The sequence below is a fragment of the Labeo rohita genome, chromosome 9, assembly GCF_022985175.1.
Source record: "Labeo rohita strain BAU-BD-2019 chromosome 9, IGBB_LRoh.1.0, whole genome shotgun sequence".
NCBI lineage: Eukaryota > Metazoa > Chordata > Actinopteri > Cypriniformes > Cyprinidae > Labeo > Labeo rohita.
Window position 1 is genome coordinate 4,193,242 of NC_066877.1, and position 14,919 is coordinate 4,208,160.

General features: G+C 35.0%; 1 protein-coding gene across 2 annotated transcripts in view; it reads right to left on the reverse strand.

Annotated features, from left to right (window-relative positions):
* Positions 1-12,776, reverse strand: part of zmp:0000001200 (dedicator of cytokinesis protein 9) — a 105,564-nt gene extending 92,788 nt beyond the window's left edge. For both annotated transcript variants that reach the window (XM_051118900.1, XM_051118899.1), the window contains exon 1: positions 12,355-12,776. In XM_051118900.1, coding sequence (XP_050974857.1) covers positions 12,355-12,471 — 117 coding nt within the window. In that variant the 5' untranslated portion in view covers positions 12,472-12,776. The remainder of the gene's footprint in view (positions 1-12,354) is intronic.
* Between the last annotated feature and the right edge of the window lie 2,143 nt (positions 12,777-14,919).

Sequence of the window (14,919 nt, forward strand, 5' to 3'; positions counted from 1 at the left end):
AAAGGGGTCCTATTATGTTTTTTCACTTTTTGAATTTTAGTCAGTGTGTGGTGTGTATGTTTGGGCATAAAAGGTACCTCTTAAAAGGTAGATATTTCGTTTTTTAAAAAAATCCCTTTTAAGAACTACAATGAACGGCTCCTTTGGACTACAGAATTGTTTTCTGGGTGTTGTAATATCATTAATATAAAAATAGTTTTGGGCAATGAAACAAAGTATGTAAATAATTTAATAAATTAGCACAATAATATCATGTATCGGCTGACCACAGCACCCAACACTACTGTAGCATCAGCAATACCTTAATATATCCTTAACTATAACACAGCGGACAGAACTTGCTGCTTTGGCAAGGGGCGTGGCAGTACTGAAACATGTCTAAGCTGTTCGCCAATCACAACGCAGTGGGACAGCTAACCAATCACAACACATTGTGTTTTTCGGAAGGCGGGCTTTCATCAAACCCGGAACTAATCGAGCCATTTGTGCCAGGCTGGGGAGAAATGTATTGTAATAATGTATATTATATATATGAAAAATAATGCGCGTTTTCGAAACACTAATCATGAGAGCATGTTCTAGTACACCCCCAAAACAAAATCAAGAATTTGGTATGATTGCATTCACATCTTAAGTGAAATGAACTGGAGTTCATGGGTGCACCGTTCAGAAAGCATTCACATTATCCAAACAAACCGAACTCTGATGTCAAACGAATCCGGGTGCGCATCAAAAGTGCTAGTGTGAAAGTGTCCTTTTATAAACTAAAATTTGAAAAAATGTAGTCGCAACGAGTCTTGAAATAGTATACTTACAAGTACGGCTGCCAAACGATTAATCGCAATTAATCGCATACAAAATAAAAGTTTTGAGTTTGCCTAATATGTGTGTACTGTGTGTAATTATTATGTATATATAAATACACACAAATTAATGGATATATTTAAGAGAAATATGTTATGTACGAAATATGTTAATTCATATATAATATACATTACATAAAAATAATAAATACATATACTTGTAATATTTCTTAAATATATACATCAGTGTGTTTGTATTTATATATACATAATAATTACACACAACACACAAATATATTAGGCAAACTCATTATTACAACTCATACAACTTTTACTCATTATACAACTTTCATTTTGTATGCGATTAATCGCGAATAGTCGTTTGACAGCCCTACTTACAAGTATGCACTGGCTGTATTTACTACATAAAGTGTACTTGGAAAATCTTTGGAAAACAAATTCAATTTATACTTGAAGTGCACTACTTTTTTGCAAGATCATGCATCTGTTGCAATAGCAGACTGGTAAAAACCTGTACGTTCTGCCTCCTTAAGTTATGTAAAGCCAACTATTGAGATTAGAGCTTGTGATTTTAGAAATATACACAGACGTTCAGTGAATGAACTGAAGATGTGCTGTCTGAAGATGAATCCAATTCTGAGGATACTGACTGTCTGGGAAAAATATCACAGGGTGTGTGTGTGTGTGTGTGTGTGAGAGAGAGAGAGAGAGAGAGAGAGAATGGAGAGGAAGTGCGGGGAAAATAATCCTGGCTTTAGACTGTATCTGTGAGACAAGTCTAAACTAAACCCTCATCAGACTTAGCTCATGAGCAAACCTAAGTCAAATATTTCAGAGTGAAATCCACTTCCATTATATGAGCGTGTGCCAAACCACCAGACAGTGAGACTTTGTGTGTGTGTATGTGTTTGCTAGAGGAGTGAAGTGTGTTAATGCCGAATATATGCACACAAATTATGGAGAGCCAACTCAAGTGAACATTTAAAGGATAACATACATCATGAACGTCATGAACTTTCCTACATAATGCACCTCACCTGAAACACACACACAAAGATAGTTTGAAGAGTGTTGGTAACCACACAGTTGACAGTAGCCATTGACTTCCATTGTATGGAACAAAATATGAAAGCCCAATGGTTACCATCAGCTATTTGGTTACCAACATTGTTTAAAATATCTAAGAAAGAAACGCATACAGGTTTGAAACAACTTGAGGGTAATTAAATGAGACAGAATTTTCATTTTAAAGTATACTATCTCTTTTACGAATCTAAAAACCAGTAAACAAACACTACATTTGCAATCTATGACATATGATAACTTGTGCTGTTTCTCCATACTGCTGATGCTCCAGGACAGATATTACATTCCAAAAGAAATGCTGGATCATATTCCAAACCACAATATTTTTCCCTTATTCAAATCAATGATACACTACTCATTTGAATGTTTAGATAGAGTGTGTGTGTGAGTGTTTTATTGTCCTGGAGAAGAGCCCAGCGCTCAGATCGCCGTCTCCAGCTCATCCAGACTGTCCTGCTGAAATACACTTTTATGGAAACCTTGCAGGCCAATAACAAATCCATTACAGATGAGTGAGAGACATAAAGAGAGAGACAGGAAGGGCTTGGTTCTCTCTGTTGCGTTATACCTCCTTGAAAAATAATTGTTGTCATAGCACTAATGTCATTATGCCTGATAACAACACATAGGCCTAACCTAGCGAACCACGTAACCATCTTGGCAGGTTTCATCCTGTATATGATCAATAAACACACCAAACTGGGTGCACATGTATAACAATTTCCATAGGGAAAGCCTGTGGTTTAATAGCAGTGTACAGAACTGCTACACCAAACCACATTCAAAAATACTACACCTGCCTATAATCAATGACACACTGTAGTACACTCGCAAACACAGGAAGTGTAAAGTGTGTGAGATAATAAAACAGGTTAGATATTAGATCCCCGTTTATATAAATTTATTATATGATCCTACTCATTCATCTACTGTACTTGTATTGGCTGACGAGTTACCTCTAAGTGTCTGTGTCTACAGGTTTTATTTTATGTAAACAAATGCAAAACAATTTGTTTAACCAGGCAGCTTTGACAGGGGAAGGGAAAATAAATAAAAGGAAAAGAGGTAAGACAGTTTGTGATTAACCTCCAAGACATTCAAGCCAATCAAAGCAACCAAACTTCACAAAACATCATCCACTCTTCAGAATTAGTTTTGCAGTAAATATACACTACTGTTCAAAAGCTTGAGGTTTTAAGACTGTTTTAATGTTTCTGAAAGTGTCTTATGTTCATCAGAGCTGCTTTAATTTGATTAAAAAAAACAGTACTATCATCTGCTTAAACATTTTTTATTACAATTTAAATGCATAAATGCAAATCTGAATTTTCTGAATCATTACTCCAGTCTTCAGTGTCACACGACCCTTCAAAAATCATTAAACCCAAACTTCTGAACTGTAGCGTAAAGTATGCATACAGTATGAATCATACAGTATGAAAAAAAAAGTACAGTTTGATTTTTTTTTTTTATCGTAAATTTTTTAAATTTTTTAAATTTCTCTAGACTCTGTTTTAATAGTTAAAATTTTTAAAAATAAATACATAAATAAATAATCAAAAAGTATGTAATTTCATTGAAATCATGAAACTAACACAAATTAACAGCAATTTCTTAATAGTTTAAGACAAATGCATTTGTACAACCTAATGTAATGTGTGTTTTTTTTTTCTTTTCTCATTTTTTTTTTTTTACCAAATTCTGCTTTTCTACACATTTTATTACATTATTTATTTCATTTCATAAAATTTTAAGCACCTCTATTTAAGTAATAATTTATTTATTTATTTATTTATTTATTTTTCAGAAATACTGTGTATTTACATTTTCTGGTAAATAATTCTTTTTTGTTTTGTTTCAGGTTAATATTCCTTAAAAATAATGTTTAATTCATTTATTAGTAGTAGTAGTTAGTGTTGGGCAATATGCTCAATTTTCATATCGTCCCATCACCAGCCTGTGAGATCGCCGATAAACAATATTATCGTGCTAATTTATTTTATTATTTACTTACTTCATTGCCGGCAAATGAACCAACACTAGCACAAGGCTAAAAGCAGCCCAATGTTTTCAATACGACTTAATTTGTGTTTAACATGATAAAAATTAAATAGAAGTTACTAATGCTTACATTTCCTTAGTTATTAAAAAAGCAGCTACAGAAAACAAGCAAAGAACATTTACATTATCAAAGAACATCATCACTGACTAGCATGAGTTGATGCACTTTAAAAAACACTCCCGGTACCATATGTGAATATAGTAGTTCCATCACTGTATGATGAACACATTTCTCAACCCTTATATACACTACACACATCTGCGATGTGAAGGGGGGCCATTCCCCCCAAAACGAGTTACTGTGTCCCACTTTTCCATCCTCTCCTATCCTTGCTGAATGGGATCGATTTTGAAAGTGAAAGTAAAACCGTAAAAAACAGCGCACATAAGAAAGCAATTGCACGCTTTCACAAGCATCAGCAACTGCACACAATTACATAATGCATGCTTTTACCCGAAACACCCCCTCCTGCTCACCGTGATTTGTGTCTTTGTGTTTATACCAGCCACCTTGCAGCAAGTTTCTGAAGCACTTCTCTATAATGCATCGCTAAAATTAGGCGGCTAGTCTATTTTTGACAGATAATAATAATAATTGTCTTGTTATCGTCAAAGGCATCAGCAACAGGGGATACCTCTGACTATCGTCGATACACGCTACTACCGTCTGTCGGCACAACCGATTACATTAAGTAATATATTTCTGTCATAGTTTCTTTAAATTAAACCAAACTTTTATTTTGACGGGTTGCTATGAATTTACAATGGAGACAGAACAAACAGGAACATGCAATAGTATTTTTTGCCACTTAATATTCACAGATACTAGTCTATATCACGTTTTAAATACTGACATACTTTTGAGTTATTCATCCAAAATTTGGCAAATGCCATGACATTCCACATTATACAGTCAGTACCATTTTTATGACTGAATTCCGTGATTCCATCCGTGTTTACCCTAGGTTAAGTAAATGTCCAGAGTTGGAATCTAGACATAGAATCCAACACAAAACTCAAATAAAGTTAGTTTTCATTTTTACTCACTAGAAAATACCCCCATTTTCATTTTAGTTATAGTTTCATGACACTTTAATATTTTTTTTTTTAAAATGTGGAATGTAGTAATATTAAAGAAAGAGACGTATCCAGACGTTTCATTTGTATTATAAATTGTTATGATTTTGATATATGCAAGCAATATAGCAAATGTCAGCAATAAAAAAAAACGTTTTTTGTTTGTTTTTTTTAAATGCATATTTTAAAATAACAACAAAACTATTCTGTACATAAATACTTAGCTGTACATATAATACTTAGCTTTGCTTGTTTAATATAGTTTAATAGACAGATTTAGTAGCTGAGTGTCATTTTCAGCCTGTAATGTTGGACGCAATGTACAATCCTGACTCCCAAAATTATATTAAATTACCGCATGATCAGGCTATAACAAGTTTAATCCGATTCTAACCTTACAAATCTTACAAAATAGTACTGTGGTAGGCCTGAAAACCATGGCACCTTTTGGTACTTTTTATAGGTGAATTCCCCTCAACATCAAACAGACTTTGTCTATGGGTGTGTTTCCCTGCAGGGTGTGTAACAGAGGCTGGACATGATGAAGAACAGCTCTCCTGAGCGCTTGTGGGCAGCTGTAATGTGATCTGTATGAGTGTGTTTATGAGGAAGGAAGTGCCGTGGAGGAGGTCACTCTGAACAATGCGGCTCTAACGCTGGCAGAGAGAAATCAGTGGGAACCAGGATGACCAGTCCCTCATCTCCATCTCCTGCCTGATTCACTCCCACAATTATCAACAGCACTGCAGACAACAGAGACGAATAACACATCCCTCTTAAGATGTCATAAACACATGCTGTTTGGACAAACAGCCAAAGTTCATCAATGTCAGACAATTGGACAACAGTTCAGGTTATATGAACACTGTAGTACTGCCTCCAGCTAACAGAGAATGTTCTCAGAACTGTTGTTAACATTCTAGTAAGAACATTAAAACGTTCAGAGAACTTGAAGGGAATGTTAGCAAAACATTCTTAGAACATATTTTTGTTAGCTGGGTTACTAGTTACTGTACCAGACATTTTACCCAGCTAACTTTATCAGTGAAGACAAGCTGACTAACTTCCTCAGGTTTCTGCATGTTTTTGTGTGTTGGTGATAATGTCATAAGCCAGGTGTGTGTGTTGGGGAGTGATGTGTGTTGATTTATTGTTGGTTGGACTCGAGGGTGAAGCCAAACTTGGATGATTTCATACCAGTTTATGATGACAGCATATATTTGATGTGCCAACACACGACTTATGATACAGAGTTCATTTCGGGCTAGCATTTTTATCAGATCTGCTTATTAAATGGGGCTGGTATTTCAGAATGGTGGTGAATGCCGATGGTAAACATAACACTTCTTGCAACTGTTTGCTTTTGTTCTCTCACAGCCACTAAGTGCCTACTAATGCCCAGCTGAACAAAGTCCATGATTAGTCAGAAACCATACAAAATCTAGCCAGATGATTATCACACACAGAAGATCTGTAATACAAAGGCATGTGCACATTAACCCTTGAAATACAGTAGGTGTTTTATTGACTTTTGCTGGTGTTTTTAAAGTCAGCCTCACTCGGGTTCCAGAAGTAAAATCCCATTAATTTACCCTGTAGGAAAATGATTTTTGGTGATTATTTAAAGATATACCTACTTTAAACTACAAGGTTGTTAATCAATGATATTTTGTTAAGATGTTGAATCTGCATTATTTAGACTATTTTTTTAAACAACAGTTTACAAGAGTGGAACTTCATGGTGAAAAAATACATTATCCATGATTCAGCAATCAAATCTCCACCAATCACTGCAAACAAATCACAGCAAAAGAGTTCCTCAGCGCCCACTCACTTACCTTAAAGCACTCGTGAATGGCAGTGGAGAATGACACGGCAGTAGGAATGTTGAAATTAATTGTTGCATCAATGCATCGTGATGTGGATGTAGACAATCCTGCATCGATGCAGTAATAGGCAACAATCGATTATAGCCTACTGACGTAATTTACATACAATGTAAAAAATAAAAAACACAATTTGTTGAGTCACCTTAAAATAATTTGTCACACTGCTGCCTTAAAATTTTAAGTTCAGTCAACTAAAATAAGTTTATTCAACTTAAAATGTTAAGTTGTACTACGTAACAACTTAGATATTTGTGTCGGCTAACCTTAACAGATGGGCAAGTAACCCAGCTGCCTTAAAATTTTAAATTGATTCAACTCAAATATCTAAGCTGTCACTTAGTATAATTTAACATTTCAAGTTGAATAAACTTTTTTTGAGTTGACTGAACTTAAAATTAAGGCAGCCAGGTTACAAATTATTTTGTTGACTCAACAAATTGTTTTTTTACAGTGCATGTGCTTGTCACACGAGTATTAAAAATGCACCCACTATTTTTAAATCTGAGATCTGGGCACATTTTGGGAAAAAAAAGCTTAGTGCGGGAAAAAACACCATAGAAAACCATTATAATTAAAGGAGAAGTTCACTTCCAGAATAAACATTTACAGATAATGTACTCACCACGTTGTCATCCAAGATGTTCATGTCTTTATTTCTTTCGTCAGTCGTAAAAAAAATTATGTTTTTTGAGGAAAACATTTCAAGATTTTTCTCCATATAATGGACTTCAATGGTGCCCCCCGATTTTGAATATCGAAAATGCAGTTTAAATACAGCTTCAAGCAATCCCAAATGCCGTTATAAATGATCCCAGCCAAGAAAGAAGGGTCCTATCTTGTGAAACGATCAGTTATTTTATAAAAAAATAAAATAAAATAAGACAATCTTTTTACTTTTACTTTTTAACCTCAAACTCTCATATTGTCTAGGTCTGCCTGCACTCTGTTTTTTCCGTTTCAAAAGAGTTGGGGTATGTCGAAAAACTCACATCTTATTTTTAACTTCAAAATCATACTAAATCACTGCAGAAGTACCAACCAAGCATTTACAAATTGAATGTGCAAACAAGATCAAACACCCCTTACAAAAAAAGGTAAAACAGCGATGTAGGGCGATTTTGAAGTTGGAGGAGAAAATGAGAGGGGAGTTTTTCGACATACCCTAAATGTCTTGAACCTGGAATACACAGAGTTCAGGCAGACCTAGACAAGATGAGCGTTTGAGGTTAAAAAGTATATAAATTATCATTTTTTAGAAAATAACCGATCGTTTCGCTAGATAAGACCCTTCTTCCTTAGCTGGGATCGTTTAGAGCCTTTTTAAACTGCATTTTGGAAGTTCAAAATCAGCAGCACCATTGAAGTCCACTATATGATGAAAAATCCTGAAATGTTTTCCCTCAAAAAACATAATTTCTTTATGACTGAAGAAGGAAAGACATGAACATCTTGGATGACAAGGGGGTGAGTACATTATCTGTAAATTTTTGTTCTGGAAGCGAACTTCTCCTTTAATGCTTAATGCATTAAGACAATGTTTTTAATTGACCACACTTAATAAACATTATTAATAAATCATACTATTTACAGACACACTTGGAGTTTGGTCTTTTAAAAACACTGTTTTAATTCATTAAGCCAAGTTAAGTGTTTTCCTCCTAAGGAAAACGCTTAACACATAATTAAATGTGTTGCGTTTATATTATGGCTCATATCTGCTTGTCTGTACATAGTATGATTTATTAACAATGTTTATTGAGTTTGGTCATTTAAAAAACACTTTTAATGTGGTAGGAAAATGCTTAAAGCGTAATTAAATGTGTTGCGTTCTTATTCTGAACTCATCTGCTTGTCTGTACATGGTACACTTTATTAATAATGCGTTTATTTGAGCCACGCTATGCATTTTAGAATTTCCCCTTTGAGACACGTGCGCATTACTTGACAGTATGTGCTTCCACCCGCAGTTATTTCAGTGTTTTACTTTAGATATGCTTTCATTTATGCTGTCTGGAATGCAGTACTTTTTAGATGCACGAAACTCACATACTGACAGACTTTCACGTGCGCTTTGTGTTTGTTTGTCCTAAAGCCCGCGGCTGCGGTTAAATGCAGTTGCATCTCCGAATACTTTCATGATACAAAACTGATGTGTAAACAGTCAGTTATGTTTTCAGAACAGGACAAAACATATGATATGTTGAAATAGACCAGTGCATTAGTGTGAATGCAGCCTATTAAAGCTGCCACTGTCTAAACTCATCAGTAATAATCAAACAGCAATAACCCTAAGAAAAAAATAAAAACACCTAACTATGATTATCTGTAATCTTACTGAAAGTATGTTTATCACTTGTAATTGTGCTTTTCCTGCTATATTACTTTATATTTGCTTGTATGTTTTGAAGCTATATTTACTTGGTTAAATTCTTAACAATAGTTTCGATTTACTATTAATTTGTAATTAGTTTAAAAAGTAGCCTGCTTATATATTTTAATAAAAATGCGCGAAATAAATTTGCTGTTGTGATGCATCGTGATATCGAATCGAAGCGTTAAAATGACCATCATAAACAAATTGAATCAAATTGAATCATGAAACCAGTGACGATTCACACCCCTACACGGAAGAAAAGAAATTGTTGAATTGTTGAACCAAATCCTTATTTTTGTTTTCTTTGCACGCAAAAAATATTTTTGTAGCATCATAACATTACAGTTGAACCAGTGATGTCACATGGACTATTTTAACAATGTCCTCTCAGATTTCATCAAAAATATCTTAATTTGTGTTCTGAAGATGAACATAGGTCTTACGGGTTTGGAACAACATTAGGATGAGTAATTAATGACAGAACTTTCATTTTGGGTGAACTATCCCTTAAATAAAAATTACTATGGGAAAAATGAATGGGAAAATTACTTCTGGACGGGCACTATTGGGCTCTATTGATAATAAGCAAGACTAGTTTTTAAACAAACCCTTCAACTATTGAACTTTGACTTTTCTTGCATTCGTACTGCTATGGACATGAATGATAGATTTTTAAAGAGATGTATTGTTACTTTTCCAAGCAGTCATACTTGATGTTTGCCTGCTGGTTCATAAAAGCTTGATAAAATGGGCATAGACTATCATTGTCAAATGAACCTGAACCATAAGTTAGGACTTGTTTTGATTCTTTTGACTCAGGTCTGTAAATCAAAAGCAACCTATTCAATAGCAACCCAGTAATCACCCACAATAACCTAGAATTGTGGCAGTGAGTTTTGCACAAGCACGCACCACTCACATTTTCTGTGGAAAATGTAAAAATCTGTTTTGTGTTTCATGTATGACACACAAAACTAATTATATCTACTTGAAGGCATCTTGAGAGGAAAATTTCACAATCTTGTTTTTGAAATTCATCCCGTTGTCTGTCCCACAGTTCAGAGTGGGTTCACAGATAAACTGGGCCAAGAGATGAACACCTGATTCTAGATAAAATGCAAATTGCACGTAACCACACTTAGAGTTTACACGCCTAAACACATATCTGTGGGTCTCCCTCGACCCCAACACACAATACATTTGTGTTCAGAGGCCTGTCAGAGCACAAACCATACAAACGTGACACAATCTGTCCATTATTCTACAAACACAGAGTTGCATTTTATTATATTTACATGTATAATGCAGGAATGTAAGTGTGTGTGAGCTCGCTGGAGTTACACACACATTCTTGGCCCACCATATGCTTCATTGAGAGTTCTGACAGCTCTGATCCTCAGATTCAGACGTCACAGCCAGAGCATTCTGGGATTGAAGATTGAGGACTAGCATACAGCTTACTGTGCAGTGTACACTGCCATATATTTGAAACAGTATGTGAATCAGAAAGTATTACTGAACAATAAACTTTATAAAATTAAAGCTGAGACTATTACATTGTAGCACGGGTATATTTGTAGCAATAGCCAACAATACATTGTAGGTCAAAATTATCAATTTTTCTTTTATGCCAAAAATCATTAGGATATTAAGTAAAGATCATGTTTTAAACTTAAAGATCAAGCATTTTGTAAACTTCCTACCATAAATATATCAAAACTTCATTTCTGATTAGTAATATGCATTGCTAAGAACTTCATTTGGACAACTTTAGAGGCGATTTTCTCAATTTATCATTTCAGAATTCACATTCCAGGTTTTCAAATACTTGTATCCAGGCCAAATATTGTCCTGTCCTAACATACCATACATCAATGGAAAAAATTACCCTTATGACTGGTTTTGTGGTCCAGGATCACATATGTATGTTTACATATGATCTGCTTATGCCTCACTGATGGTTAGATTTAAGTGGTGGACATGCATGCTTCATACATCATACACTTCTGTACAAATTTGTAATCGCCACTTCATAAAATAATATTTTCTCATAAGATCGGGATGATATTTCACTCATTGTGCTCTTTTGTATACAAATGTTATCCCATGTGTACAGAAACCGTACATTCTGCGCACAGTATGCATAATGCATAAACAGTAGGAAGTATGCTAGTATGTTAGTATGCTATTCGGCACACAGCCTTAAAGAGCTTGTTGGTTTAAACAACAAAACCTGAGTTTCAATGACTCATTCACACAAGTCTGAACTCAAACTACTTCCAGTTGAAGATGTCCGTAGGGTTGAGAGGGAACACCTGAAATGTGCAAGAATACGTTTAGTGGAAACTTTTATCCAAAGCGAATTACAACACAGGGTCAGTCATGAGGTTAAGTTGAGTCTTACTCAAGGGCATAAAGGTGACAGTTCACGGCTCAACCCTTGTGGGATTTAAACCAAACATCTAATTACCAACCCAGATCTTAAACTTCTAAATCGCAATGATTGTAGCACGAGGCAGAGATGTTCATTCAAACAGTCCTCCAGAAATACCCTGCCCCTCTAGTACAGAAATAATAAATCACATCTAGGCGTGAGCGTGTGTGTTTCTGACTCAACAAGTTGGATGAAGTCCATTTCTGTATCCAAACAATTTGCAAGGAAAGTTGGAACCATCATTCAGGACAACATCAAAGCACATATTAGTTCTTTCTACAAAAATACTTTATATCATATTATAGTTTATGAATTTAAGAAAAACAATATAAGTTTGTCCTTTCTCAAAGACCAAACAATCCTGCACTGATGCCTGATTTTACTCTGAAACTTATTTACAACGCGTTAAATCAGACACCGACATGAATCCAAGCTGATTTACCTGATTTTTACCCAAAGTTTCACTTATCACAGGGTCAGTGCCTTAGCGTAATCTGAGGTTAAGCATCTTACCTTGAGCTCGCCTATGACCAAGGTTCGAACCCGCAACCTGCAGTATTCAGTTCTAATTCTTAACCGCTACACCACAGCACAAACAGGCATACTCACCACTAAAACCGACGTCCTGACCGCCTCCGACACGCTTTGCCGCAGCTCCGCTGCCGTGCCCGGTTTACTGAGCCCCCGGGTGAATTTACGCGTCTCCGCATGGCTCGGGGCTGACATTTCGAACTACAAACTTTCATTAATTTCTAGTAGATGTGTAAATAAATTAATTAAAACCATTCAAAGTATATTTTCTCCGCTGTCCCGACTACAAGCGCACACCTTTGCGAGCGCCCGAGATATAAAAATCCTTCTTAAAAGCCCTCCGCTGCTCCAGCCGTTAACTCTCATGTTCAGATGAAAACGATATATCCTTTACTCCATGTTTCCAGTGCTTTAAAGCCCCAAGAAAGTTTTGGCGGTCTAAATGAAACCCTTCTCGTGCTGTCATGGTCTCATGTCCGTGTGTTTGTGGGAGGTTTAACACACGCCGCTGAAGTCAGGCGTAATCCCGTCGAGCCTCAACTCCCTCCCCTGCCCCGAAAGCGAATTTACGAATTCTACTACGACGAAGTCTTGCTGTTTAATATTCATGAGTAAAGCCAATATTCATAAGAAGGTTTCAGAAAAACGTCAGCACATTACCCCAACTCTATGCATTATTCATGAACCAGGCTTCACGCAACGTGTGCGTAATGCAATTCATATTCATGAGCTAAGTGTTCGCCATAGTAGAAATCGTTAAGTCGCTAAATACATACACATACATTGAGTCTACAGGGGATATGTGTAATTGCACAAGTCAAAAGACTTGTAAGTGTCAAAGGAAATGTAACTTTATTTATTGTTTCACTTAACAAACGAGCATCAGCCTGACTCTGCCGTGTGCTCTGAGGGGCCAGCAGTAGTATAATGGGGTAAATCTCAGCGGGAGGGCCTTACCTGTGTGTGAAATCTCATTAGAGCTCTGCTTTACACTCTAGAAGAGAATGTAAGGAAATCCTCTCTAGCACCAGATGGCAAGTGTAAACACGAAGCTCTGAAGTGTAATTCTAACCACCCTCTAATCACCCTCTATTTGTTTGTATTTGTGATAACTGTACAAATTTTTACTGTTGTACAAGAGAAAAAAAAGGATTGTTTCTGAAATAAAATTCACTAAATAGGTTGTTGTTTGTTGGTCTTATTGTACATCTCTCACATAATAATGTGGAAAAAAATATTGCATTATTTTAATATTACAATTTTAAATTGTTATAATAACGATTCAATGAAATAATGAACATATTTTTATATAATTGTGCTTATATAAAAATTAAATTTAAGAGTGTGATTATAATGACATTTCTCATTTAGGAAGACAGTAATAATAACTAAAATATTCTACTGGGTGGTTTTTTAATGTTCTTTTAACCCTTTAACTGTTACCCCCCCATTTTTTAAAATAGGCTTGAAAGTGCACTATCCGAACTTAATTTGTTGTAATTCATGAACACTTTGGAATACAGAAAAAAATAAAATATTAATAAGTTATAGAAGTTTAAATTTACTTAAAAGAAAATGCACTGTACCATTTTTATTATATTTTATATAAAATACATATTTTACATAACAGGTTTTACCCTAAATTTGATGTTAAATTGAAGCCTTATATCTAAATAAGTTATGTTCCAAATTTGAAGTTGATATGAAAAAAAGTGAGGTTCCTGTAAAAGTTTGTTTAGGGCGTTATACCACAAACACCACCGGGTGCCATACAAACTCCATACAAACTTTTAAAAAAGAATTTTTTAAAATGCATTTTTTTTGTCACAAACGTCTAAATTTCTCTGTCAATTTTACTTCTATCACAAAATAAATCCTGAGACTCAGACCTTTCCAATGACATGTTTTTTTGTCAAGATTATAAAAAGTTTGGATTCTAAAAGACCATAATGCATTTTGTAATTTAACACTTGACACCACTGCTAAGGGGGAGGAGACCGCCAAAAAAAATTTACAGTATCATTTCCATGGTAACACAATGTCTGATTTCAAAATGGTTTTCATAGGATGATTCTTGGGCTTCTAAGCTTTCAAATGATATATAATATGTGATGATTACTAAAATATTTAATAGAGAAAAAGGACAACGAAAAAAAGAGCGCCAAGCGTCCAACAGGTGGGACGGTGACAGTTGAAGGGTTAAAATAGCTAAAAAAAAATGAAGCTTTTTTTAATTTCCGTCTTATTTTTGCCGTAGAGTGGGCATTTGTACATTTTTTTGGTTTTGGCTTCCAGTCTTATCTTCATCTAGCTTTTTTAAGCTGCACAAAACAGCTCGTATATTGCAAATTGGTGTGTCTTACCATATTATTTTATTGTATTAATTTAATTATGAAAACACTGGTTTGTAGTGCAAACAGTTTTACAATTTACTACACGTTGTTATTCTTCTCGTTATTTTCCTGCTGACCTCATTCTCCAGAGAAACAAGCACCTCACCACCTTTAGAATATTGTCTTCTGCTTGTTGCTCTGTATATTTCTATGGCATCACTGTCTAAAAGGAATTTAGCTTGTAAAGTGGATTTATGTATTGTAGAGTTAAGGAAAGTTATCGTGAGCATTGTTAAGGCAAATGTCCTAA